The sequence below is a fragment of the Sycon ciliatum genome, chromosome 1, assembly GCF_964019385.1.
Source record: "Sycon ciliatum chromosome 1, ocSycCili1.1, whole genome shotgun sequence".
Classification (NCBI taxonomy): domain Eukaryota; kingdom Metazoa; phylum Porifera; class Calcarea; order Leucosolenida; family Sycettidae; genus Sycon; species Sycon ciliatum.
Genome location: NC_088643.1, coordinates 84,594,255 through 84,619,235, shown reverse-complemented (window position 1 = coordinate 84,619,235; position 24,981 = coordinate 84,594,255). Strand labels below are relative to the sequence as shown.

The 24,981-nt window shown below is 46.0% G+C and overlaps 2 protein-coding genes across 2 annotated transcripts in view; one reads left to right on the top strand and one right to left on the bottom strand.

The window, feature by feature from the left end:
• LOC135805988 (3-phosphoinositide-dependent protein kinase B-like) overlaps positions 1 to 15,932 on the top strand; it is a 34,665-nt gene extending 18,733 nt beyond the window's left edge. The window contains exons 15-24 of the mRNA XM_065320111.1: positions 240 to 328; positions 1,491 to 1,575; positions 6,502 to 6,602; positions 7,049 to 7,158; positions 7,795 to 7,895; positions 9,231 to 9,320; positions 9,990 to 10,194; positions 10,698 to 10,764; positions 14,051 to 14,114; positions 14,589 to 15,932. Of these exons, the coding sequence (XP_065176183.1) occupies positions 240 to 328; positions 1,491 to 1,575; positions 6,502 to 6,602; positions 7,049 to 7,158; positions 7,795 to 7,895; positions 9,231 to 9,320; positions 9,990 to 10,194; positions 10,698 to 10,764; positions 14,051 to 14,114; positions 14,589 to 14,950 (1,274 nt within the window). The 3' untranslated portion in view covers positions 14,951 to 15,932. The remainder of the gene's footprint in view (positions 1 to 239; positions 329 to 1,490; positions 1,576 to 6,501; positions 6,603 to 7,048; positions 7,159 to 7,794; positions 7,896 to 9,230; positions 9,321 to 9,989; positions 10,195 to 10,697; positions 10,765 to 14,050; positions 14,115 to 14,588) is intronic.
• A 2,003-nt stretch (positions 15,933 to 17,935) lies between these two features.
• On the bottom strand, positions 17,936 to 24,070 carry LOC135805987 (actin-related protein 2/3 complex subunit 5-like). The gene is made up of 4 exons (XM_065320110.1): positions 23,789 to 24,070; positions 23,646 to 23,715; positions 20,991 to 21,167; positions 17,936 to 18,140 (listed from the first exon to the last, which is right to left on the bottom strand). The coding sequence occupies exons 1-4, from the start codon at positions 23,929 to 23,931 to the stop codon at positions 18,078 to 18,080; spliced, it is 453 nt and encodes a 150-aa protein (XP_065176182.1). The 5' UTR covers positions 23,932 to 24,070; the 3' UTR covers positions 17,936 to 18,077.
• Between the last annotated feature and the right edge of the window lie 911 nt (positions 24,071 to 24,981).

Genomic DNA, 24,981 nt, shown 5'->3' with positions numbered 1-24,981 from the left:
TGATCGGCGGAGTCCCCCTGTGCTGCCCTGTGTTGTCTCCTATGTTACCCTGCGTCTAAAACGTTCAACCTACTGGCAGTAAAACAGCATGAATAGTTTCACAATTTTCCTCAACTACCTTTAGCTCTGCAGTGAGAGATGGTGATATTTCAGCCTGTGTTGCACCTACAATACTATTTTTATGAATTTACTTGTGCCTATGCAATGTTGTTGTTGTTGTTGTTGTTGTTGTTGTGCAGACGATGTGCCGACACTATCCGCCGACTTGCTAGTTCTGTCCTGTGGGATTGGCGAGGGTCGCTTCGGTCAAGTTCGACTGGGCACAATGGCAAGTCTCTATGTGTGCGTGTATGTGTGTGTATGTGTATGTGTGGGTGTGTGTGTGTGCATGTATGTGTGCGTGTGTGTGTGTGTTGTTGGAAGGCTACCCTCTTGCCAAAGCATTTGGAAGTTGGACTAGTTTCGGCTCCACAACCCAGTGTGTCGTTACTATTATAGCTTTCATGGCTGGGGTTGTTGGTACGTCTGTTGACGCTGGGTTCCCACAACTTCCCAGTACCCAGTTGCCGAGGCTGGTTGGTAAACTAACTCCAATTTCACTTCTTGGTACCAGTGCATCTAGTGTCTGCTTCTATGAAAGCAGCGTGCTGTCTATACTGGTTACCCCAGCAAGTGTAGGGTGTGCATAGGTAACTGTCTTGGCCGTCATATTCCAAGGTACTTCGTGTAGTGTAGACCAGGTGTGCAGGGGGGGATTCACATGGCTTCGCCAGTCATGTGGATTAGACAGTTATCTGGCGTTTGTCTTGATCTGTTTCGTTCAGAATCAGATCCGCTATCGTTGCTATAAAGGGAAAATCTGTGGGTGCACATCCAGTGCATTTGCAGATTTGCGTGCTTCTCTTGCGATGGGCGTATACATACCACATGGTGTATGTTGCACTGTTGTCACATGGCATCATGCATTGCATCGCTAAACTCTAAGCTGATTTTCCAAGATGGACGCATGGTGCCTAAAAACCTGGCGTTTTGTGTTGACACTGCTAAGAATACCTGATTGGAATAGAAGCCTAGCCCCTGCAACAGTTTGTAATGGAATACGACTGGCTTTTAGTCCAGTTTTAGAAATGGTATCACGGTGAATCAACCTGTGAACCCGGTGGTTGGCGTCTGCCAGGGTATCAACCCAGGGCAAATACCCAGGGTATCAACCCAGGGTGTATACCCAGGGCATCAACCAACGGCATCATGCAGCCCAGGGCTTCAACCCAGGGCATCAAACCAGGGCATCTAGTGCCATCTACCCAGTGCATCAATCCGGGGCATCAACCCAGTATAAGACCTGTTGAGTAGGTGTATGCTTGCATGTAGGGAAAGATAGGCGAGTACATGTACTTGGGCAGGTCTGGCATTCTTCAGTTTGGCTCTTTGCGGCAGCTTGCTCATGGCCGCTAGTGCATGGTGTGTATGTGTGTTGTTGCTTCGTGCAGATCTCTGACAAAAAGCAAGTGGCAGTGAAGACATGCAAATCAACTTGCGCGCCAATTGAGAAGCAAAAGTTCATCTCCGAGGCCGGTAAGTAATTATATCCAGTCGTATGTTGGTGCTCGACAGCAAACAAAGTATTTTCCACATTCCGCATAGTTTGAGAAATTCTAAAACCACCCCGAAACTTCGCTCCTCAACAGTGCAGTCCTTTTGTGCAGAATTGTAAATCGAAGACAAGTATGATAGTGTCAAGAGAGTCCAAAGACAACAACCTTGCTGTAAATTGCGAAAGCTGTGCACCTATGTGGCCCAAATGAAGCACCTGTTCAGGCTTGTAGTACACGTGGTACACCTGGACGCCTGACCACTATCGTTACCGGTATTACTGAGTGCTTTCCGATATTTGTACTTGCTAATTTTACCCTATACAGTCAAACCTCGTTAGGACGAACACTGATAAGGCGAACTTTCCATTAGTACGAACTAAGGCCAATCCTATGGTTGGCCAGGCATCAATTCAAGTCAAAATTATTCGTTTACGACGAACTTCTGTACAGCGAACTTTCGCGAAGATGAACTATTTTCAAGTGTGATTTGAACAAAGTCAGTGTGGTCATGTACATGTAGTACGAACTTTCGGTCCACGAGCGTGCGCGTGCGCTGGCTGCCTTTTTTCTTCTTCTTTTTTCAATAGTCGAGGTCATAATTGTACGTACAGTGCAAATTGTTTTCAAGCATGTTTTTAACAAAATAATCAGTGCGTAGTACGAACTTTCGACACAGTCGTGATTCATTGCACTTTGTCATTGTACTTGCCTGTTTCTGGCTTATGCTAAGAATAACATGCTTCCCATGTACCACAGCATGCACCTTCACGTAAATACAATCCATCTGATATGCATATCGATTTTTTGTCAGATCTGGATAAGAAAAACTCCCGATAAGACAAACAAATGTGTTCAGTCCCTTGAAGTTCGTCCTAACGAGGTTTGACTGTATCTGTACATGTAGACTATGTGTATGATGTGCAGTGTGTGAGTTTGTCCAATACACTGTATGATGTGCAGTGTGTGTGAGTTTGTCCAATACACTGTATGATGTGCAGTGTGTGTGAGTTTGTCCAATACACTGTATGATGTGCAGTGTGTGTGAGTTTGTCCAATACACTGTATGATGTGCAGTGTGTGTGAGTTTGTCCAATACACTGTATGATGTGCAGTGTGTGTGAGTTTGTCCAATACACTGTATGATGTGCAGTGTGTGTGAGTTTGTCCAATACACTGTATGATGTGCAGTGTGTGTGAGTTTGTCCAATACACTGTATGATGTGCAGTGTGTGTGAGTTTGTCCAATACACTGTATGATGTGCAGTGTGTGTGAGTTTGTCCATTACACTGTATGATGTGCAGTGTGTGTGAGTTTGTCCAATACACTGTATGATGTGCAGTGTGTGTGTGAGTTTGTCCAATACACTGTATGATGTGCAGTGTGTGTGTGAGTTTGTCCAATACACTGTATGATGTGCAGTGTGTGTGAGTTTGTCCAATACACTGTATGATGTGCAGTGTGTGTGAGTTTGTCCAATACACTGTATGATGTGCAGTGTGTGTGAGTTTGTCCAATACACTGTATGATGTGCAGTGTGTGTGAGTTTGTCCAATACACTGTATGATGTGCAGTGTGTGTGAGTTTGTCCAATACACTGTATGATGTGCAGTGTGTGTGAGTTTGTCCAATACACTGTATGATGTGCAGTGTGTGTGTGAGTTTGTCCAATACACTGTATGATGTGCAGTGTGTGTGTGAGTTTGTCCAATACACTGTATGATGTGCAGTGTGTGTGAGTTTGTCCAATACACTGTATGATGTGCAGTGTGTGTGAGTTTGTCCAATACACTGTATGATGTGCAGTGTGTGTGAGTTTGTCCAATACACTGTATGATGTGCAGTGTGTGTGAGTTTGTCCAATACACTGTATGATGTGCAGTGTGTGTGAGTTTGTCCAATACACTGTATGATGTGCAGTGTGTGTGAGTTTGTCCAATACACTGTATGATGTGCAGTGTGTGTGTGAGTTTGTCCAATACACTGTATGATGTGCAGTGTGTGTGAGTTTGTCCAATACACTGTATGATGTGCAGTGTGTGTGAGTTTGTCCAATACACTGTATGATGTGCAGTGTGTGTGAGTTTGTCCAATACACTGTATGATGTGCAGTGTGTGTGAGTTTGTCCAATACACTGTATGATGTGCAGTGTGTGTGAGTTTGTCCAATACACTGTATGATGTGCAGTGTGTGTGAGTTTGTCCAATACACTGTATGATGTGCAGTGTGTGTGAGTTTGTCCAATACACTGTATGATGTGCAGTGTGTGTGAGTTTGTCCAATACACTGTATGATGTGCAGTTTGTGTGAGTTTGTCCAATACACTGTATGATGTGCAGTGTGTGTGTGAGTTTGTCCAATACACTGTATGATGTGCAGTGTGTGTGAGTTTGTCCAATACACTGTATGATGTGCAGTGTGTGTGTGAGTTTGTCCAATACACTGTATGATGTGCAGTGTGTGTGTGAGTTTGTCCAATACACTGTATGATGTGCAGTGTGTGTGAGTTTGTCCAATACACTGTATGATGTGCAGTGTGTGTGAGTTTGTCCAATACACTGTATGATGTGCAGTGTGTGTGAGTTTGTCCAATACACTGTATGATGTGCAGTGTGTGTGAGTTTGTCCAATACACTGTATGATGTGCAGTGTGTGTGAGTTTGTCCAATACACTGTATGATGTGCAGTGTGTGTGAGTTTGTCCAATACACTGTATGATGTGCAGTGTGTGTGAGTTTGTCCAATACACTGTATGATGTGCAGTGTGTGTGAGTTTGTCCAATACACTGTATGATGTGCAGTGTGTGTGTGAGTTTGTCCAATACACTGTATGATGTGCAGTGTGTGTGTGAGTTTGTCCAATACACTGTATGATGTGCAGTGTGTGTGAGTTTGTCCAATACACTGTATGATGTGCAGTGTGTGTGAGTTTGTCCAATACACTGTATGATGTGCAGTGTGTGTGAGTTTGTCCAATACACTGTATGATGTGCAGTGTGTGTGAGTTTGTCCAATACACTGTATGATGTGCAGTGTGTGTGAGTTTGTCCAATACACTGTATGATGTGCAGTGTGTGTGAGTTTGTCCAATACACTGTATGATGTGCAGTGTGTGTGTGAGTTTGTCCAATACACTGTATGATGTGCAGTGTGTGTGAGTTTGTCCAATACACTGTATGATGTGCAGTGTGTGTGAGTTTGTCCAATACACTGTATGATGTGCAGTGTGTGTGAGTTTGTCCAATACACTGTATGATGTGCAGTGTGTGTGAGTTTGTCCAATACACTGTATGATGTGCAGTGTGTGTGAGTTTGTCCAATACACTGTATGATGTGCAGTGTGTGTGAGTTTGTCCAATACACTGTATGATGTGCAGTGTGTGTGAGTTTGTCCAATACACTGTATGATGTGCAGTGTGTGTGAGTTTGTCCAATACACTGTATGATGTGCAGTTTGTGTGAGTTTGTCCAATACACTGTATGATGTGCAGTGTGTGTGTGAGTTTGTCCAATACACTGTATGATGTGCAGTGTGTGTGAGTTTGTCCAATACACTGTATGATGTGCAGTGTGTGTGTGAGTTTGTCCAATACACTGTATGATGTGCAGTGTGTGTGTGAGTTTGTCCAATACACTGTATGATGTGCAGTGTGTGTGAGTTTGTCCAATACACTGTATGATGTGCAGTGTGTGTGAGTTTGTCCAATACACTGTATGATGTGCAGTGTGTGTGAGTTTGTCCAATACACTGTATGATGTGCAGTGTGTGTGAGTTTGTCCAATACACTGTATGATGTGCAGTGTGTGTGAGTTTGTCCAATACACTGTATGATGTGCAGTGTGTGTGAGTTTGTCCAATACACTGTATGATGTGCAGTGTGTGTGAGTTTGTCCAATACACTGTATGATGTGCAGTGTGTGTGAGTTTGTCCAATACACTGTATGATGTGCAGTTTGTGTGAGTTTGTCCAATACACTGTATGATGTGCAGTGTGTGTGTGAGTTTGTCCAATACACTGTATGATGTGCAGTGTGTGTGTGAGTTTGTCCAATACACTGTATGATGTGCAGTGTGTGTGAGTTTGTCCAATACACTGTATGATGTGCAGTGTGTGTGAGTTTGTCCAATACACTGTATGATGTGCAGTGTGTGTGAGTTTGTCCAATACACTGTATGATGTGCAGTGTGTGTGAGTTTGTCCAATACACTGTATGATGTGCAGTGTGTGTGAGTTTGTCCAATACACTGTATGATGTGCAGTGTGTGTGAGTTTGTCCAATACACTGTATGATGTGCAGTGTGTGTGAGTTTGTCCAATACACTGTATGATGTGCAGTGTGTGTGAGTTTGTCCAATACACTGTATGATGTGCAGTGTGTGTGAGTTTGTCCAATACACTGTATGATGTGCAGTGTGTGTGAGTTTGTCCAATACACTGTATGATGTGCAGTGTGTGAGTTTGTCCAAAACACTGTATGATGTGCAGTGTGTATGAGTTTGTCCAATACACTGTATGATGTGCAGTGTGTGTGAGTTTGTCCAATACACTGTATGATGTGCAGTGTGTATGAGTTTGTCCAATACACTGTATGATGTGCAGTGTGTGTGAGTTTGTCCAATACACTGTATGATGTGCAGTGTGTGTGAGTTTGTCCAATACACTGTATGATGTGCAGTGTGTGTGAGTTTGTCCAATACACTGTATGATGTGCAGTGTGTGTGTGAGTTTGTCCAATACACTGTATGATGTGCAGTGTGTGTGTGAGTTTGTCCAATACACTGTATGATGTGCAGTGTGTGTGAGTTTGTCCAATACACTGTATGATGTGCAGTCAACTCATGTATGTGTTGTGTATGCCGTTGTATCGTGGGTGTTCTACTGTTCTGTTGCTTTGTCCTTTGCTAGTGATCATGAACCAGTTTGATCATCCTCACATCATTAAGATGATTGGTGTTATGGCTCTGGAACCATATGCCATTGTAATGGAATATGCAAGCCTTGGAGAGGTAATGCCTTGCCCATACCTATGTACGGTGCTTAGGCACCACACTAGTGGCTCAGAATCAGCCTTTTCTCACAGCACAGATCAGTTTGCATGCATAAGTTACCTACCACAAAAAGACTTCCTCTCCTGTCCTATTGTGCTGCACTCTCCTGTTATGTTGTCAGATAGATCGAGTGTGGGTGTGAGAGAGACAGACAGACGGACAGACGGACAGACAGACAGACAGACAGACAGACAGACAGAGACAGAGAGAGACATGAAGCATGAAGCATGTGTGACGGTTGTTCATACTGGACTGTGACATACTGCTTTCTCTTGAACCAGTCGGTACTGGTGTTGTGATTCTCATTGCTCCTCCCAGCAGTGAATTGCTTTGTTTGCTCGATGTGTTTTGCTGCCATCCCACATGCACTTCTTCTTTTCGCCGTCTTCTTATCTCGCGTACAGTTACGCGGTTACTTGGTGTCAGATCCACCATCCACGCTGGTACTGTTGAAGTTCTGTGACCAGCTGAGCACTGCCATGGCTTACTTGGAGAAGCTTGGATTTGTACACAGGTAAGTAACTTGTCAATGCCAGTATCTGCCCGGTGTCATTGCCGCCATGGTACAAATCACTGCCTGCTACTCTGTATATAGAAATCTTGTAAACAAAATCCATTGTGAGTGTGAGTGTGAGCAACGAGGACCGACTCTTTGACTAGTGAACTGAGTACCTGTGCATGTATTAATGAAATACAGAACCGGGAAACGTTTTCACCGGTTTAGTGCGCGATTTGCGTGCACACACCAATTTTCACCTGGAAATGTATGCGATTGGAGTCGATTTCACTAGTTTTTTGCCGTGGGTCTACATTTCGTGCCAGCTTACTTTTGCAATGTCACACCCATTGCTAAAATCCCGAACAATTCCAGATCGCGGCGGTTTCCCGGACCACAGTATGTGTGACTTGGCAGCATGCTGTACATGCATTATATGATTTACACAGCTATACTGTATACTGTATACTGTATACTGTATACTGTATACTGTATACTGTATACTGTATACTGTATACTGTATACTGTATACTGTATACTGTATACTGTATACTGTGTTTGATATTGACTGCTGTACAGGTAGGTATATGATGTGACACGTGATGTGACGTAAGCATTTATCTTCTGATCTCTTTCTATAAATCTGCTCAACAGGGACATAGCGGCCCGCAATGTTCTGGTGTGCGATGCGGAAACGGTCAAGCTGGGTGACTTTGGCTTGTCACGCTGGGTTGCCGATGATCTGTACTACAAAGGTACGGCTGCTGCTGTTCCCTGTTTGTTTTACTATTCAAGTATTCATGGGTTCAGGCTGTCTGGCGGTCCATAGAGCAGACTGCTGCAGTTCATAGAGCAGACTGCTGCAGTTCATGTAGCAGCACATGCAGCAGTACGGACAAAACATCAGAGACTAAATGTTTTCTGTTGCTCAGTTTCGTGTTTAGAAACACTAATCGGACAATCTACAGTAATGCTGCAGGCAGTAATGTCAGTGTTACCAAGTGCCCTCTACCCCCATCCGTATTGCTCAGTGCCATTTTGCGGAATTTTTCAGCGTTTTCCGTACTCGATTTTTTCAGGTCAACATTCTCACTGATTATTAGTGTAATTTGGAAAAGAACCAATACACACACACACACTTGCACATGCATGTCCATTGTCACACTGCACTTGCTGAATTTCCTATCATTTCTCACCTGTATAGTTTTTATTACCTACGCAAATTTCTCACAAGGAACAAGGCAAGAAGCTGGATTGAAAAAAAAGCCGAAAAAGCTACCGCTTGCTTCAAAGAGTCGCATGATGCGCATGGCATGTACATGTATACATGTACAGCGCACTGCATGCAGGCTGCATGCACTCTGCGATCTGACTTTGGGTAAATCGATCGATGGCACCAAGAGTTCATAACCCCGGTGGGGTTATGAACTCTTGATGGCACGTGGATGGGCGTCTTCTGCATCATTTTCCCTCCTTTCGAAGACACCATATTTTTTTCGCTTTTCCGGGATTATTCGATTGAAATCCGTACTGCGGACAAAACATCGTTTTTCCGTAAAAATACGGACAAATACGGGCAGTTGGTAACACTGTAATGTAGTGCAATGTATAACATGTACCTGTACATGTGCTGGTGCTGGTACTGGTAGGTTGGGCTGTCTATCAGGTCATCTTAGCCTTGGAGAACTTCTAGGTTGTTTGCTGGGGTGGAGAGTAGTTTGTACTTTGAAGTAAGGGGTCACGCATAGGTTTCATGTGTTCTTTTCCAGCCACCCAGCGACCCCTATTGTCCACAACTATGATTATCTGAGACTGAAATGCTTTGTTGGTGAAAGTGTGTAGTTGTAGCACACTGAGGTACATGCAATAGTTGGCAACATCACTCCTGGAATTGCTCAAGGCATTGCTGAATGCATTACTATTAGTGTGTAAGCTCCTCACTGCTAGACCTGACCCATCCATGCCCAGTGTGCGCTTGCTCCGGACGCACTATCTGTCGAAAATCAATTACAACCCCTTATAGTTTGTGTATTATGTGTTACTGAGAACTCTCTTTCTCTCTGCTCTGTGATCTTACGTTGGCAATGCAGCAAGTTCAGGTGTGCTGCCGATTAAATGGATGGCTCCTGAATCAATCAGCTTCCGCCGCTTCACTGTAGCAAGTGATGTGTGGATGTTTGGTGAGTAAAAATGTTGGGCTAGTGCACAACTGTCTACATGTGCTTAATTTTTCAGTGCGTATCAGGCGCGTACTGGCATACATGCCAGTCGCTTTGACTGTCGGGGGTAAAAAAATTCTCAAACGGCAACTACAGTCCATTTCAAAACTATAGACGCGCAGTGTTTTTGAAATATTTCACATTTGGCTGGAACGTTTTGAGAATAGTTTTCGGAATATTGCTCAGGTCCGCTCCACAATTACTCTCATATAGTTTCTAAACGATTGGATAACAGACGCCCAATTTGGAGAAAAAAATGCACAAAGTGATCACAGATTTTATGTGGTATAGATGCTGGCGTAACGGTTTTTGCCTAGGTACGCGTCTATAGTTTTGAAATGGACTGTAGCGCTGGCGTCTATAGTTTTGAAATGGACTGTAGCGCTGTCCAGAACCAGTATTGGCTTTTGCGGAGTTGCACACTCTGGTGTTTGTACTCTTTTAACCCCACTGACAGGATCAAGACCTTCAACACAGAGAGTCACAAATTCAGGACTCCCGCCCTGGCTTGTCGGGTGTTAGCCGTGTTTGGATACAAGTACTGTACATGTGGCTGCCAGATCCATGGCATTTGACTGTACAAATAACGATAACGCTATCTATTACTCTGCCTTCCTGTCTTCATTGCAGGTGTCTGTATGTGGGAGATCATGTCTTTCGGTGCAAAGCCCTTTACCGGTGTGAAGAATGTGGATGTTCTAACACGCCTAGAGGACAATGAGAGGCTGCTACAACCCAAAGACTGTCCTGATGACCTGTACAGACTATGGGGCTGGTGCTGGGCATTTGAATCCAGTGACCGACCGACGTTCACGGAGATCCGCGAAGAAGTTGGGTAAGATCGAGTGGTTTGTGCTGCTGCTGTGTGCGTGCATGCGTGCGTGTGTGTGCGTGCGTGCGTGTACACACCTGTGGCCAGCTTTGGATTCCACCATCGACAGGACCTTACTTGCCGTTTGACTGTCAATTCTCTATGACAAGTCCCTACAGGACCTGGCATCGTTGTATTGTTATGGACACGTTCGATTGCACATTCTTCACCCAGATTTTAAAATTCTCGAATACGAAATCGTACACCAATTACGCACATTCTGGCTGTAGAATTACCGCCTTCACTTCGGAATGGGCAGAATTGGATTCCGTGGATTCTGACGAAGAAATTTGTGTTATCGAATGCTGTATGCATCGTTGGGAATTCTAGAATAGATGGAATTGTGTGCAATCAAACACTCCCATAGTATGGCTTTGTACTGAGCGTGGCCCCATTGCCAAAATTAATATATTGCTGAACATGTGTGCTGCATGATGTCATGTGCTCTTCTTTGTTCTGCTTTCTAGGAAAGTATTCCTGGCTGAAGGTGGTAGTGCGCTCACTCCTCAGGTAGAACGTTTGCCAACCAAACAGGTGTGTGTATGTGTGTGTATATGGTGTACTAAGTCTTATACTTGACTACTACAGTGTACATTTACCGTAAAGTGCCGCGAGAGAGCCCCACCACCGCCACCCTTTCATGGTCGGGTTTTGGACGTGGGGTCCTGCCTGTAGATTATGACATGTGCCTTCTGCACACATTGCACTTTTCCAGTTTTTGTTCGGGAAAGTAGTCGAAACACGAACCGCAGATTCTTCTTAGGACAGAGTCATAAGTTTACTACGTAGTACTGTTTTGTACACGTGAACGACCTGTCAACGTCATGCCAGCAAGAAAATCTGTTTGCTATTCCTCATCACAACGCAAATTTCGTCACTGAGTTTGACTTTCATTGGAGTGTGAACTGAAACGCAAAACTCGTCTTGCATGACCTCCGTACTGTAAAATACATGTGCAGCTATGAGTAACACATTATGTGCCAAAGAGCAGGGCTCTTTTTTTCTTTTCTTTTTTGGCAATATGGCAGTAAATACATGCCGGATAGTAATAATAATTATAATAAACACAGCTCGCATCTTCCCTGAACCTGTTAGACAGGAGCAGAGTCGACGCATCTGTCAACAGTGTCAAGCCAAGTTAGTCTATCTCCTGCAGCTTGGAGAGCGCTCTCCACGGAGAGATCCGCTGCCTTCAGGTCGTGCCGAATCGTATCTATCCACCGCAATGGCGGACGGCCACGGGTTTTTTTATGTCGTTTGTGTTGATTGATAGCTCCAGTGCTTGGAACGAGGCGGATTCTGGACCCTCTCGCACCACATGGCCAAACCACAGCAGCCTGCGTCGCCGGCATGTGGCACTAACTGGAGATTGTTTTGTTTCTGTGTATAAGTTGTTATTGGTGATGCGTTGCGGGTAGACAATCTGCAGCAGTACGCGTAGCTTCCTCCGTTGCCATTTGTCCAGTTTGTCGTTCAGCAATTTGGACAGAGTCCACAATCCGCAATTGTATAGAAGGATCGGCATTATGAGGCAGTTAAACATACACAGTCGGGATTAAAAGGAATGCCGTCTCCAAGAAAAATAGTAAAGGAGTCATAATAAGAAGAAAGAAAGAGAAGAAAAAAACTTGTACAAACGAACAGGATAGACTGAGCAACTGGGAAGAAAGTTATAGCGGCAGCTTACATTCAGCAGCAGCCAATGAGGCTGGGACGCTGCAGCATCGCTAAACTGGCTGTTAGGCCGACGGTAGCCGCGCAGGCTTGCAACGGCAGACCTGACCAAGCCGAACGCAAACACTGATCTGACATGAGCCATTACAATGCTGTGGGGCTCGTTCTTTTTCTCAGACATCATACAGACCAGCCGCTTCAGGAAGGTGGAGGGAGCCTTTCCGGTGCCGCCTGTGGCGCTGAAAACCAGGGGCACAAATGATGCTCTCTCGACTTCTCTGACGCGCTCTTCATAACAGCGACGCTTCTCGCCTTCATATGTCGTGCGTATGTGGAGGGCAGGGACTGAGCCGAGTTTGAGGCAGCATTGGGGATTGAAGACCCATACATCGAAAAAGGTGCGCTCAAACTGGCTGCCCCGCACTCCACTGGCAGCAACATCAAGGCGTACGCCGTCGTCGCGGATGGCTGTGCGGTGGCGAAGCTGTTCGCCGGTCAGCGGTTGCAGCCCTGGCTCCACGGCCACATCCTTCGCGACTATGCACAGAAATGAGGCAGTGGTGTTGCGCAGCTCGTTGTGGCGCATGGCTGGGTATCCTCCCGTGGAGCAGCTCAGGGCATGCGATACGTCGAATCTCTTGCCGCATGCGCACGTGGACGACAGCCTTGCGGGAGTCCAGCCGTAACGCAGGGCAAGCGCATCACGGAAGTCACCCGTGTGCAGTGTGAAGCCGTGTCACTGTAGTGGTCGGCACGTAAGCCAACTGGATGCTCCTTTCTCAGAGGCGAGCTCCAGGGCACGGCGGTCGGCAGCATTGCAGTCAGCAAGGAAGGAAGATATTTCTTCTTTCTCTCGCTGCCGAGCTGAAGATCTAACAGGCTCTTAGCTTGCTTGGTGAGGCCAGAGATGCCCTCCATGGAGTGCTGCTGGAGGAGGATGCGCTCAACCAGGGCCTTGGTGATGCTCATGGAGTTGGCGGATTGTGGCGACAGCGACGCGGGGACAATCAAGCCCAGCCCTCCATGACGACACGGGAGTGCGAGAATGGAACGCTCTTGCTGACCAGGCGCCATGCGGCCGGTGAGGGCCGGAAGTAGGTGCTCGCTGATGCATGTTTCGAGTGGGGAAAGGCTATCCGCAGTGCCGGGCACGGTTCGGGCTAGGAGCGACCATTTGTGGCGCTGCCCATGCGTGAAGGCCGCATACGCTGCCTGTGGCTGCGTCATGGCAAATGTGGCTAGGGTCTGGACTTCCTGGCACCACTGGGCAACTTTGCCTTCTGTGCATGCCTGGCAGAAGGCAGGAGTGCCTAATGCTGCACCAAGGTGTCGGTGGCCGTCCGTCTTCACTATGATGTCGGTGTCGCCAAAGAGCTCCTGAGCCTGCTGGCTCTCTACTTCAGGCTAGTGATTACAATGTGTGTTTCAAAATAGTAAGCAACCCTGAGGGTCAAGTTTAAGGTTTTACCGTGTGAGCTGCCTGGAGTACTTGCTGAAATTGAAGAAATGTTCGGTGCGAAAACATAAAAAATGACCAGCTCACTCTGTCCTGGTCAAAGTTACAGCACACGTTTATCTTCCTCAAAGGAGTCACAGAGGACCATGCGGATAGCGTGCCGAGTGTTGAAGCACGGCATAGCCATGCGGATAGCGTGCCGAGTGTTGAAGCACGGCATAGCCATGCGGATAGCGTGCCGAGTGTTGAAGCGCGGCATAGCCATGCGGATAGCGTGCCGAGTGTTGAAGCACGGCATAGCCATGCGGATAGCGTGCCGAGTGTTGAAGCACGGCATAGACATGCGGATAGCGTGCCGAGTGTTGAAGCACGCGGATAGCGTGCTGAGTGTTGAAGCAGGGCATAGGGTAAAGGTTCCATTTCGTTTCCTGACCGAATACAGTAGTTTCTTTGAGCTACGATGCAACCTACGCCGCTCGTCATGTATTACTGCAACCTACGCTCGTCATGTATTATCCTCTGGCGGTGGAAGAGCTCACTTCTCAATTGGTATGCCAGGTGCGGTCAATTCGGCTTGCCGAATGATGGCTCAAACTCTTATCTGCTGTGATTTTATTGATGTGTATGTGTGTGTACTTGGGTACATGTGTGCGCCTGTGTCCATATGTATGTCTATCTTGCTATATGCAGAGTGCCAGCGTGATGCAGCCAAGATTGTGCAACTCCTCGGCTCAACTCATGGCTCAACTAAGCAGTAAGCTCCTCACATTCCTATACTTCAGTAGCTGAATCAGTGTGGACTGGAGACTAAGTTACATTGGGGTTACCTTGAGAGAGAGAGAGAGAGAGAGAGAGAGGCAGACAGACAGACTGACAGACGGACTGACACACGGACAGACAGACAGACGGACAGACAGACGGACAGACAGACCGACGGACGGACAGACAGACAGACAGACAGACAGACAGACGGACAGAGAGGCACAGAGGCAGAAGGCAGCCATAAGAATCTTGAATGTTTCTTAGTTGCGGCCTCCGCTGTGTCTTCTTTTGTGATCTCAAACTCATCCATTGACTTTAAAGCAGTGTTAGCGACTTTAGCGATCATCCATCGGTTACTTGGGCAGCTAATTTCACACTATGTGATCTGCTATCTGCGTAGCTAATGCCCCACCCAGAATCGCTGATGCATGCGCTTGTTTGTTTTTTCTCCCATGCGGTTCTTCAGGGTGTGCTTCTACGTCGAAACTGCCTGATGTTACTGCTGCTCCGTTCAGCAGAGACGGCTCCACTATGCACGAGCGTCCTCATCAACATACCACTGCCACTCCTGTCCCAAGCAGTGCTGCTGCTGGTGCTAGTGCTGGTGCTAGTGCGACCGCCGGATATTCGCGTCCCCAGCTTGCATTGCCGCCAGGGGCGGGTGGCTTAGCCGAAAAGGTAAGCGCTCCGCCTTCATCACCGATCGCTGTCCACAGCTGTCCTGTGCCATCGGCAATCGATGACAGACCTCCTGCATGCCTTCCCCAGGATGTGAACTGCCAAGCCCGTAGTACCGCTGCTGCTGCTGCTAACAGATCCTGGGTATAGTAGCTAGTGCTAGCACACATGTGACAGCAGCACATGTGTCTCCTTATTGATAGCAGCACATGCGTCTCCTTATTGATAGCAGCCTGTCGGTTTTGACGAGGACCGTTGCAGGAGAGATTGTTCCTGTTTTGTAATGACTAGCATCAGTACTGGGTCTGAACACTGCTGATGCCGAGCAGTGGCGCTGAGCTCCCTCCCTCGCACGTCATGCATCGCCTGATGGAAATGATTTCCTACGTGTATGCTGTCTACATTCTCAAAAGAGATGGGTACAATGTTACCTATCTCTGGTAGCCACTACCACCGCCACCGCCGTCCCCGCTCCAGAGTAATAGAACTCTTTGCCAGCGACTGTACAAACGTAAACACCTTTCTTTTGTTCACCTCTTCTTTTGTGCCACCGTTGCCCGACCATTCTGGGTAGGATTTTTTATTCTGTTTTGGATGTTGCTGTTTTACCAGTCATAGCAACAGTACCAGCAGCAGCAGCTTTTCATGCTGACCCAAGGTGCGCCTGAATACAGATGCCCTTCTGTTGTTCACCTCGTGAACTTGACCATGAATGCCTTTACGTTGCTGCACACTCATCCAGGAGTCAGTAACCTGGTGCAGCATCTGCAGCCCACACCATTTCTATAGCGGTGGTGTCTCTATTTTAGTAACTTTGCACATATTCCTACTACTTTTTTCTGCAGTAATTGTATATACTCCACTATCACTCGCACTTACTTTCTTCCTTTTCTTTGTACAACTAACCTCTGACAACCCCTCTGCCGCCTCTCCCTTCGGCAGATTACATTATGTAAAGTATCTTCTGCGCTGTGCGTGATCTATCTTCACACGTGTTTCTTTTCAAAAGTCTCCTCTGAAAGGCTTTGCTACTTGTAGAGGGATACGTCTCTCCAGCCATTTGCTGATTGTTATTCTGGTTTGTTCTGCATTTCACTTCCATGATCGAGGCAAAATACTTATTATTTGTATAAAGATTTTTAGAGCAGATACTTGTGTGTGTGTGTGTGTGTGTGTGTGTGTGTGTGTGTGTGTGTGTGTGTGTGTGTGTGTGTGTGTGTGTGTGTGTGTGTGTCTTAGCTTCACGAAGACTCGTGACATGGTGCTCTCAGGCAGATAGAATTTCCAGATTTGTATCTCCAAGAGAAAACGATAAGTTAATTAGCCTCAGTAGCCTTCTCAATTGCTAATAGGCGATTCACACGACAGGCAAATCCACGTTTACAGGAAAGTCAACATGGAGATATTCCTGCGGGTGACCAAAATTTGCCCGCGGGAATCAAAAGTGTCCATGGCCTTTTTGCCTGCGGATGCACTCATCTGCGGGCACTTTTACAGTTATGAGGCTGTGAGGTCGTACTATGGTACGGTAGTCTTGAACCCTGGTTGTTTGGCCTTTGTTTTTGGGTACTCATTCCAAATCACCACAGTAACGCTGTATACTCACCGGATACTCGCGGGAGCTCTGGCCACCACCCGGTACCCGCGGCCGTGTGAACTGCGGCCTCACGTTTCACTTCCTGCGGGCACTTGACAAACGTGGATTTGCCTGTCGTGTGAATCGCCTATAACGCCAAGAGTAGAGTGTCCGTGGATTACATCATAGTCGGTGCAGAGTGGCGTTGTGAGTACTCGAGTACAAGCATGCATCACACTGTAAAATGATATAAATCCAGGATTTTCGCTGTCACAGCAGCATTTTTGAACTAGAGAGTGGTAACGACCCCCCAATTTGAACTGCATACCCTTTGGCTTCACGTACACTACATGTATTATGATTTATCCTGTCCCCATGGAAAACGCGATTCCGCGGCAGTTATTTCCAGTATGTTACATGTACCCCAAACTAAACGTAGGACTTCCTGGCTTGAGTTCACAGGATCCACTTGTCTTGTTGATCATTCTTCTGCTGCAGCTCAGTACAGTAGACCTACGTAACCAGGGAGTCGTAAAATACCGTATTTTACGACTCCCTAAGAGTATAATTATAACAACCCCCCCCCTTGATGGTACACTCGGACGTCTCTTATCCGGGCACCTTGGGACCGAGTACTGCCCGTATCTCAGATTTGCCTGTATCTTAGAATAACTCATCTACCATGTATCATATCTCTTTTTGAAGAAGTTTATTTGGAACGTATTGCACATGTTCAGGATACAAAAGGAACCCATTGATAAAAATGTGTGGATTACATAGGTTGGCAGTGAAAAATAAGCACTTCCGAATATGGAAAAAGTTCAAAACCCCCAAATTCGAAGTACTGTAAGACATGTATATTATAACGAGGAAGCAAATCTAACGTTTTAACGGATGACATTTCTTCGTTATAATAAGATCCGTTGAGGCTGTACTGCTTCATATATGCTGTGTGTGGATATGCCAGAATACTGCAAGATCGTTAACATATCTTCTCGTTAACCTATGAATTTTGGACAATCGTTAAATTTGCGACACGTTATAATAACAATCATGTCTTACAGTATGTGTGCTATAGAAACTCAAGCTAAAGGTGCCCGGTAGAGAGACGTGCCCGTATCTGAGGCGTCCGGATAAGAGGCGTTTGAGTGTACCTGTGTCCTAAGAAGTGACCTTTGTTTGCAAAACATTAGCACAGATCCAAACTGCAGCATATGGATCTCCGGGTTGCTGGCTAAGAAGGCACTGCACTGCAACATGCACATGGGGGAAACGATGACATGGGTGTCTGTCAATGTCAGTGTATCAACAGAGAGCCAGACTGAAGAACACAACTGAATAACAGGAGATACTAATTACGCTATTACCACTTCAGTACAACAGACCACGGCGCACCTCACAAAACCTTACTTCGGCTGCGACTACTCGCCAGCACTTTCCTTTCTTTCTTTCTTTCTTTTTATAATAGATACTTTGAGAGTTTCAGTAGTCAAGCCCCGCCAAGCCTCACAGGCCAACTCACAAAACGTTACTGGCACACTCACACCTTCAACAAGTGGTGATTTATGTCAGGACACAGCCCACGTGCTAATTTTTACTCAGAAAAATATGATACAGAAATTCAGACTTTATTGCACAGGAGATATGGTACGGACATAAGTAAAAACAAAAGCAATGCCATGAAAATTGCGTTAATAGAAGTTACACGGTTTTTCTGTCAGTCAAAGTTCGCACGATGCTACCGAGTCCACCAATAGCAACCGCCTGCACAACAAGACAAGGAACACGAATACACAATTACAGGCAATGTATGAAATACAGTGCTGTCGGGTGTGCTGAAAAATGAATAGGATAGAATTTTACACTGTGCAGGATGGATACCCTAATGTACATGGTGGCTCAACTGAATAGACAGTTCTGCATGAAGTATAACGGCGAAGGTTATGACTCTGAACTGTTCGTCTGGAATTTATTTTCATCTTTTTTGTCCACTGCTTGGAGCTGCATCTGCGAATCGATCCTTGAGAGTGGTAGCGTTCATGGAATGCGGAAAACACGGCCTCTAGCCTTTGCACAGCTCTTCAATATCATTGGTGGACTAAGTTTTCAAGCGGACGAAATCCCTTTCTTTGGAGTTGGACGAAATTATTGACCGACTAAAATTTCTGCTTGTACAGTACATGTAGTACACGTGCACACATCGAAATCTGCTACAGTACATTGCATTTGGCTTCGAAGTGTAACGTCAGGTCGTTGATAACTTCGTAGCAACTGAGTACAGACAACTATGGCATCCTCCAGCATGTGCTGTTTTGCACTGAAAATTTCAAATTTACATTATGGCTTGTACAGATAAGAAAAGATGCCTCACACAAAGTACCCGTATTTCCTTTTATTATCCTTTCGGGACACGGGTGTGCTAGCTTTGTCCTCTTTTCTGCAGGGCAGAGTATAGCAGTGATTTGCATGAAATTAAAAACAAATTGGCGTTCGAATCTTGCACTTTTTCTTGCCTTTGCCGAGGAGCATGGAGATCATACGTAGTGCATGCAGTTTAAGTTTTCTTTTGCTGACTAAGAGAGGTGAATCTTTGCGTTGGATCCTTTCTTGTGACTTTGGAAATCTGAATATGCTCTCTTTATGAGGCGGAAAAAAAGCTGAAGCAGACGAGAATCGAAGCCTGATAACTCTGAAATATTATTGCCAGTTCGGCGTAGACGCTTTGTTTCACCTTCGAAATACTGGGAAGACCAGCAGCCATTGCTCCATTAGTCTAGTAAACCTCTAACTACCAGCAAGGGGCACCGAGAAAAGTTGTTTCTTCGAGCAAACCATCGATTCCCACCGTCAGAAGCCTGCATGTTGCTGCAAAAAAACAGCGAAGAGCACGGGACGCTAAGATTATTTTGTACCCGGAATTTTCGCTGGCATGCATTGCCAGGTATGTGTGACGTCATCACTCCGAAGCCCTAGTGGCATGCTGCTGGGGCATGCTACCCGATTTTTAGAATACTACCGGCACATGACACGAAAGGCTGTGCCATCCTCCAAAACTATGTCATTCCACGAATACGGCAGTGCACAGCACTGCAGACAATAAGCAGTGGACGTACGGCAGTAGTTGACGAGGTGACAATTCAGAACGCGAGGAGTCGGGACACACGCTCTGCACGTATACTACAGTTACGCGGCGAAATCTGACCCAAAGTGCAAGGCTGGCGCCTTGTACGAGTTCTGATTTATACATCAATGTATTTGTAGATATGCACGTCCAGCCGCATTCGTGCTACTTCCAGGGTGTTAGGGGCCGTGCAAATTTGAGGGCACCAAATGCGCACTCTGGGTGGGATTTCACCGAGCGCAACTGTACTTCAAACTACAGTAGTCCAGTATCAGTACAGCTGTGATAGGTGAAATCCCACCCAAAGCGTGCATATCAACTCGCAAGGCCCGCGGCACCCTGGATAGGGCACGAATGCTGCTGGCCATGCACCTAATGATACAAATACATGTACAGTGATGCAATAGAAACTGGTCCAGGACGCAAGCTGTGCACCGTGGGTCGCACTTCGCCTAGCGTAACCAAGAGTGCATAACCCCTAGAGTGTGCAACTCCGCTACGAATACGAGTGCTGTCACAATAGAATTTCCAGTTGATGCAATGCGTTGGACCAACGCATGCACTGCTGAACACGTAATATCAGACGTATCCTGGACCGGTGGTGGACAAATCCCCATTGTATCTGGTACAAACCATAGTGCAAGATAACATGCGTGATGCGTCGTTACACCCCGTACAAATGTCGTAAATTACTCCTGCGAGGAGCATTGCATCATAAAAAGACGTCAACCTGAAATTCTGTAGGGACAACAGGGTGTGCTTGAGTTGCACACTCTAGGGGATTATGGAGTCTTGGCGTAATTGTACGTGCTGCAGTACTGAATCTTCTCTAAAAAGAACCTGCAGTTCCTATTATTTCAATGACAGCCGTACCCGGGCTGCTTTTAGAGACTGGGCTTTTATTTTTCCAGTGTTCAAAAATCAGCCAATTCCAGAATCTAAATGCATAAAACTGAACATACCGAGAATTTTCGTAAGCCTAAACTGAAATGGGCATTGTCAAAACTCCTGTTTCACAATAACACGGGTACCAGAGAGATACTAGTAATGGTAGATTGATATGCCTTCTTACAAACACGTGCTCGCTGCACTGCTATTATAACATGCAGTCAATGTTCTGCTGCATACTCCAATTGCGGCCCGTACTACTATTAGAGACCGTGCTCTTACTATTTCAAGCAACCTTTGCCACGGGTCATCAGCTGTCGTGAGAGAAAATACTGTATGCCCCCAAACACTTTTTTTTTTTAAAGTACGGTCACACCCACGGCATTACCTTAAAAACCCAATGGATGGTCACGCACATTGTCATCAAATGACGGCACTTCTGTAAACAGGAGACCCCCCCCCCCCCCCATACCCGTGTGTAGGGTAGACATGTCTTGCCCCGTGTGTCCGTACACAAGAGGTGCACCTCTGGGCTGGCCAGGCATGCTTGTCCAGGACAGCATCTCTAAACCATGCCAGTGCCCCGAACAAGGACATACACTGACCTTTTCGTGCCATTGAAGAATAATCGCGCAGCTCTTTTCTGTTGGTTCGCTGAATGCACGGTACAGGTACTTCATCAGGACGTCGACTTCGATGGCAGAGAGCGATGCTACGGCCTTGTCGAGCTCACTGGAACGGAAGGCGGTGAGTACGTTAAGTGTTTGTTGGAAGTACTTGTCCTGCGCGGCGCATACACAGAGGCAGCCAGACACAACAATATACAGTGTAAGTAGAAATGTTCATCATTCTGTGAGAGCCAGCCGTTGCCTGGTGAGAATGCATCACTGCCTGTTCGCTTGACGAAGTGAAAATACAGAATACCAATACATGAAAGCCCCACCTGTTCCCACTTTCTTTAGCCTGGACCAGGATACGGGACGTCTTTTACTCTGAAATGTCCCACTATGTGGCACTAGGACACACACGAACGCACACACCATTAGTCGCATGATATACCCCCATATCTCTCCCCATATTTCTCTCTCCGAAACACACACACACACGCATATTTCCCCCCCGCTGACCTAAACGCGGATCAGACCAGGGATGACATGCGCGAGCGTGTTTGAAAAGGCGACTCACTGCAACACACAACCTGGTTGCTCGTGTCATCTCCCTAGATGTTAAGACTTTCCTCTGCTTCACTCATCAAGACGCCAGCCATAGGTACAGGTTGATAGCTACATGGAGTAGTGAGACCGCTGAAGTTATTCTGAAAAAAAAAACTCTATACGAAGGCAGCATGCTCCTATCCTATTATTGGGATAGGAGCTTCGCCGGTTAGCTCAGATTTGCCCATGTTCTACAGTCCAATTCTGTGTGATATCTAACAGGCATCCTTGCTTTTACTCAGCACAAACACTCACGCGTGGTCTCTTTGTGGATCTAGAGCGATATCTGCAGCAAAGAGACCATGTGCGAGTGTTTGAACTGAGTAAAAGTACCGGTGATCCGCTCCTTGCGAAATTTCTACTGTGAAGTGACTTCAGCATATGATATACGTTCAAATGTGGTGTTGGACCAATGCATACACTGCTGTACACAATGTGTGCCAGTGCAGGTATGCAGACGGTTGAAAAATGTGCACAATCCAGCACGGCAAGTCTGATCTTTCCTGTGGTTGTACATAGTACAGTCACTGTACTGCACTTGAGAGCTTTCATCTAATTCCCGCCACCTGTTGAAAAGCCAGCTGGGCAGCGACACAGCGCGTGCGCGCAGGGAAGGGGGGGGGGGGGGGGCAAGGGAGTTGTGAATAAGTAGACAATGCATTCCTACCTCTCAGCACAAGATAACCCACACACTACACTGCAAACTGGGAAACATGCACACTGGTGTTAGTTCACAAACTGCAAGCACAGACCAATTCACGCCTTGAGATGTGTGCGATTGGAGTTCGAAGTTTTAACTGCTTGAGCGCGACGAGAAGCCCGGATGGCTAACCATGGTTGGGTATGTCTCACTCCACGATATAACCAGGGAGTACTAAAAAGGTTGTACTATTCCACGATATGACTGTGCATGTATATGGGACGTCGGTTTTTACAACTGGTATGTAATTGCAATAAATCCTGAGGCTACTACATTTATTATACATATGTTGACCTTCACTTTCCCTAAAAAGGAGTATTTTATGAACAGCATTTATTGGCCTTAGTGGTATTTTATAAACAGTATTTATAAATACTGTTTATAAAATACCACTAGGCCAATAAAATTAATACTGTTTATAAAATACTCCTTTTTAGGGAAAAGTGCAGTGCTGCATGGAAAAGTACAGTGGTATTTATTGAGTCAAGCAAATTTATTTGAATTTGATACTGTTGATGGTGTCGTCACTAATGAGTGTGGGTATTTATCAAAGGTCAATATAATAATTGACCTTTGATAAATTATGCAGCTATATAGATTGTACATGATAGCATACAAACTATACATCTACCATGTACAGGCAGATTGTGCTTGGATACCGAGCCTGTTCTACGCTTTGCGATTTGATACCCATCGCGAAGGTTGCACATGGTAAAGATTACCAGGCTTATAGTCCATCATAATCACCATGGTAAGTCGAGGGAGCGAGTGGTGTGTGCGTGTGTATATGCATGCAGCTTGATGTTGCACTTGGACGCAGCACAGTTAGTTCGTTATAATGGGGATCGGATTTTTTTAGGCCCAGACCGTACATATCACGGGGTACACGCGCTGATGCAACACTGAGCCAGCACCCGTGCCACCTTTGTATCCGGCGAGATTGATTGATTTATATTTAAGAATTGTCCAAAGGCTGAACGTACATACCAAGACCAGGTATAGGCAGTACTACGTACTACTATTTCTATTACAATCATAGGAAACGTTGCCAGCTCCTACATGTACAAGTTGCCTGGTGGGAAATGTTCAAGTAACTCAAATAAATTCAAAAGGGAAATGCAGTGGTTGATTAAAATAGCTGCTCAAGCTGTCCTACTGTCACTGAGACGCAAGCTATGTCGACTGCACTGTTCACGAAGTGGAACAGCTACACATGCAAGCATCATTCATAGATTGGCAGACTTGACAACTGACCAAATGTGTTCAAATGTGTGTTCGCCCAGTATAATTTACTATAAAGCTGAGTCATCAAGCTGAATGATCGAAAATCAAAGGGGCTCCCTCACCTTGGAAGATTTATCAGCAGCCAGAGGAGGGTTTGAAAGAGCAGCCTTCAGGGCATCCTGGTTCTGTCCCCTGAGCATAAATACAGGAGAGAAACTAGGTTGTAGCCGGAGTAAGGCAGCCATGAACGCGCAAAAGTCCTCACTTCTGCAGGAATCCCTTGATCTCATCGATCTGAGGCTGCACTGATCCTCCATCTGTTCCATCATTATCATCATGAAATTTGTCCTCGTCGAAGTCATCAACATCGACAGTTCTAAACTTGTTTTCTCCTGTGTTCTTCGACATTTTTCTTTCCCGCTGTCGTCCACTACTACACCAGCCGTTTCAAGACCAGCACCAAACGCCAACAGCAGTTGATCGATCTCCCATACAGCTGTACTTGAACACTGAAAGCACTGCACAGGATCAGAACTGCTAAACTGGAGTCAGCTGGGGCAGTTTGGCTACACCGAACAGACGCATGCGCGACGCTTGAGTGCACCCAGGCCAGGCGCTAGCTATGTAAATAATGCGGCCGCGACGTTCGAGACCGTATACCGCGTGCGACGCCGACGAAATCTCGTACTCAGATTCTTGCTACTACGCAAAAATTGTGTCATAAAAGATTGATGACAAAATTTGAAAACGCCTTTTGACTTTGCGCGTGCAATGAATTATGTAGAAGAAGAAGACAAGACAGATACGGTAGGCTCTTGTCTGTACCAGGACTGGTACATGTACTGGTAGGAGTCGAGTCGTTCCTAGGCGTTGGGTCCCTGAGTAAAAAAAGTAAAATACAGGACTTGCTGCCACATGACAGATAGATTTGGGGATATACAGATCACACAAGTGCGTGCTGAGTATCTGCTGCTTTGAGACTCCACACTTTCCATACTTGCTGACAGACTGACAGTCCGTAGCAAATTACCGCTACACCATACTAACTGCTCCATCAAGGTAGGAGAGTCAGAGTATAGTGTGTGAAGGTGATGCTGCATATTAGTATTGTTGCGGGAATTGTAAGCAAAGTCTCAAAGGAGGATGAAACCCTTTTCTTTCGCAGAAAGCACAAGTGCATCTGCACGTTTGCATGCATAACGGCAATGAAAGCCAAGTGGCTTCACTGACCTGTCATTAGATTCACTACTCGGAGTACTAGTAGTAACATTACTACAAGATTTCATGTGAACAGGTGCACTGCATAAACAAGGCAACATGTCAACCTCACCCTGCGAATAATCAGGTCATGTCTCCCGCAGCTCCACCTCGCCTTCCATCATGACCGAACATCAACTATGCCTCCTAAATTATCAATAATAATAATATTAGACTCGGATGATGAGCCTATTAAATTAT

Excerpts from the sequence above, each read along its gene's own strand:
- LOC135805987 (XM_065320110.1), bottom strand. The coding sequence starts at position 23,931 with ATGTCGAAGAACACAGGAGAAAACAAGTTTAGAACTGTCGATGTTGAT. Across the intron at positions 23,716-23,788 it reads ATCAAGGGATTCCTGCAGAA|GGGACAGAACCAGGATGCCC; the intron begins GTGAGGACTTTT and ends ATTTATGCTCAG. Across the intron at positions 21,168-23,645 it reads CTGCTGATAAATCTTCCAAG|GACAAGTACTTCCAACAAAC; the intron begins GTGAGGGAGCCC and ends TGCGCCGCGCAG.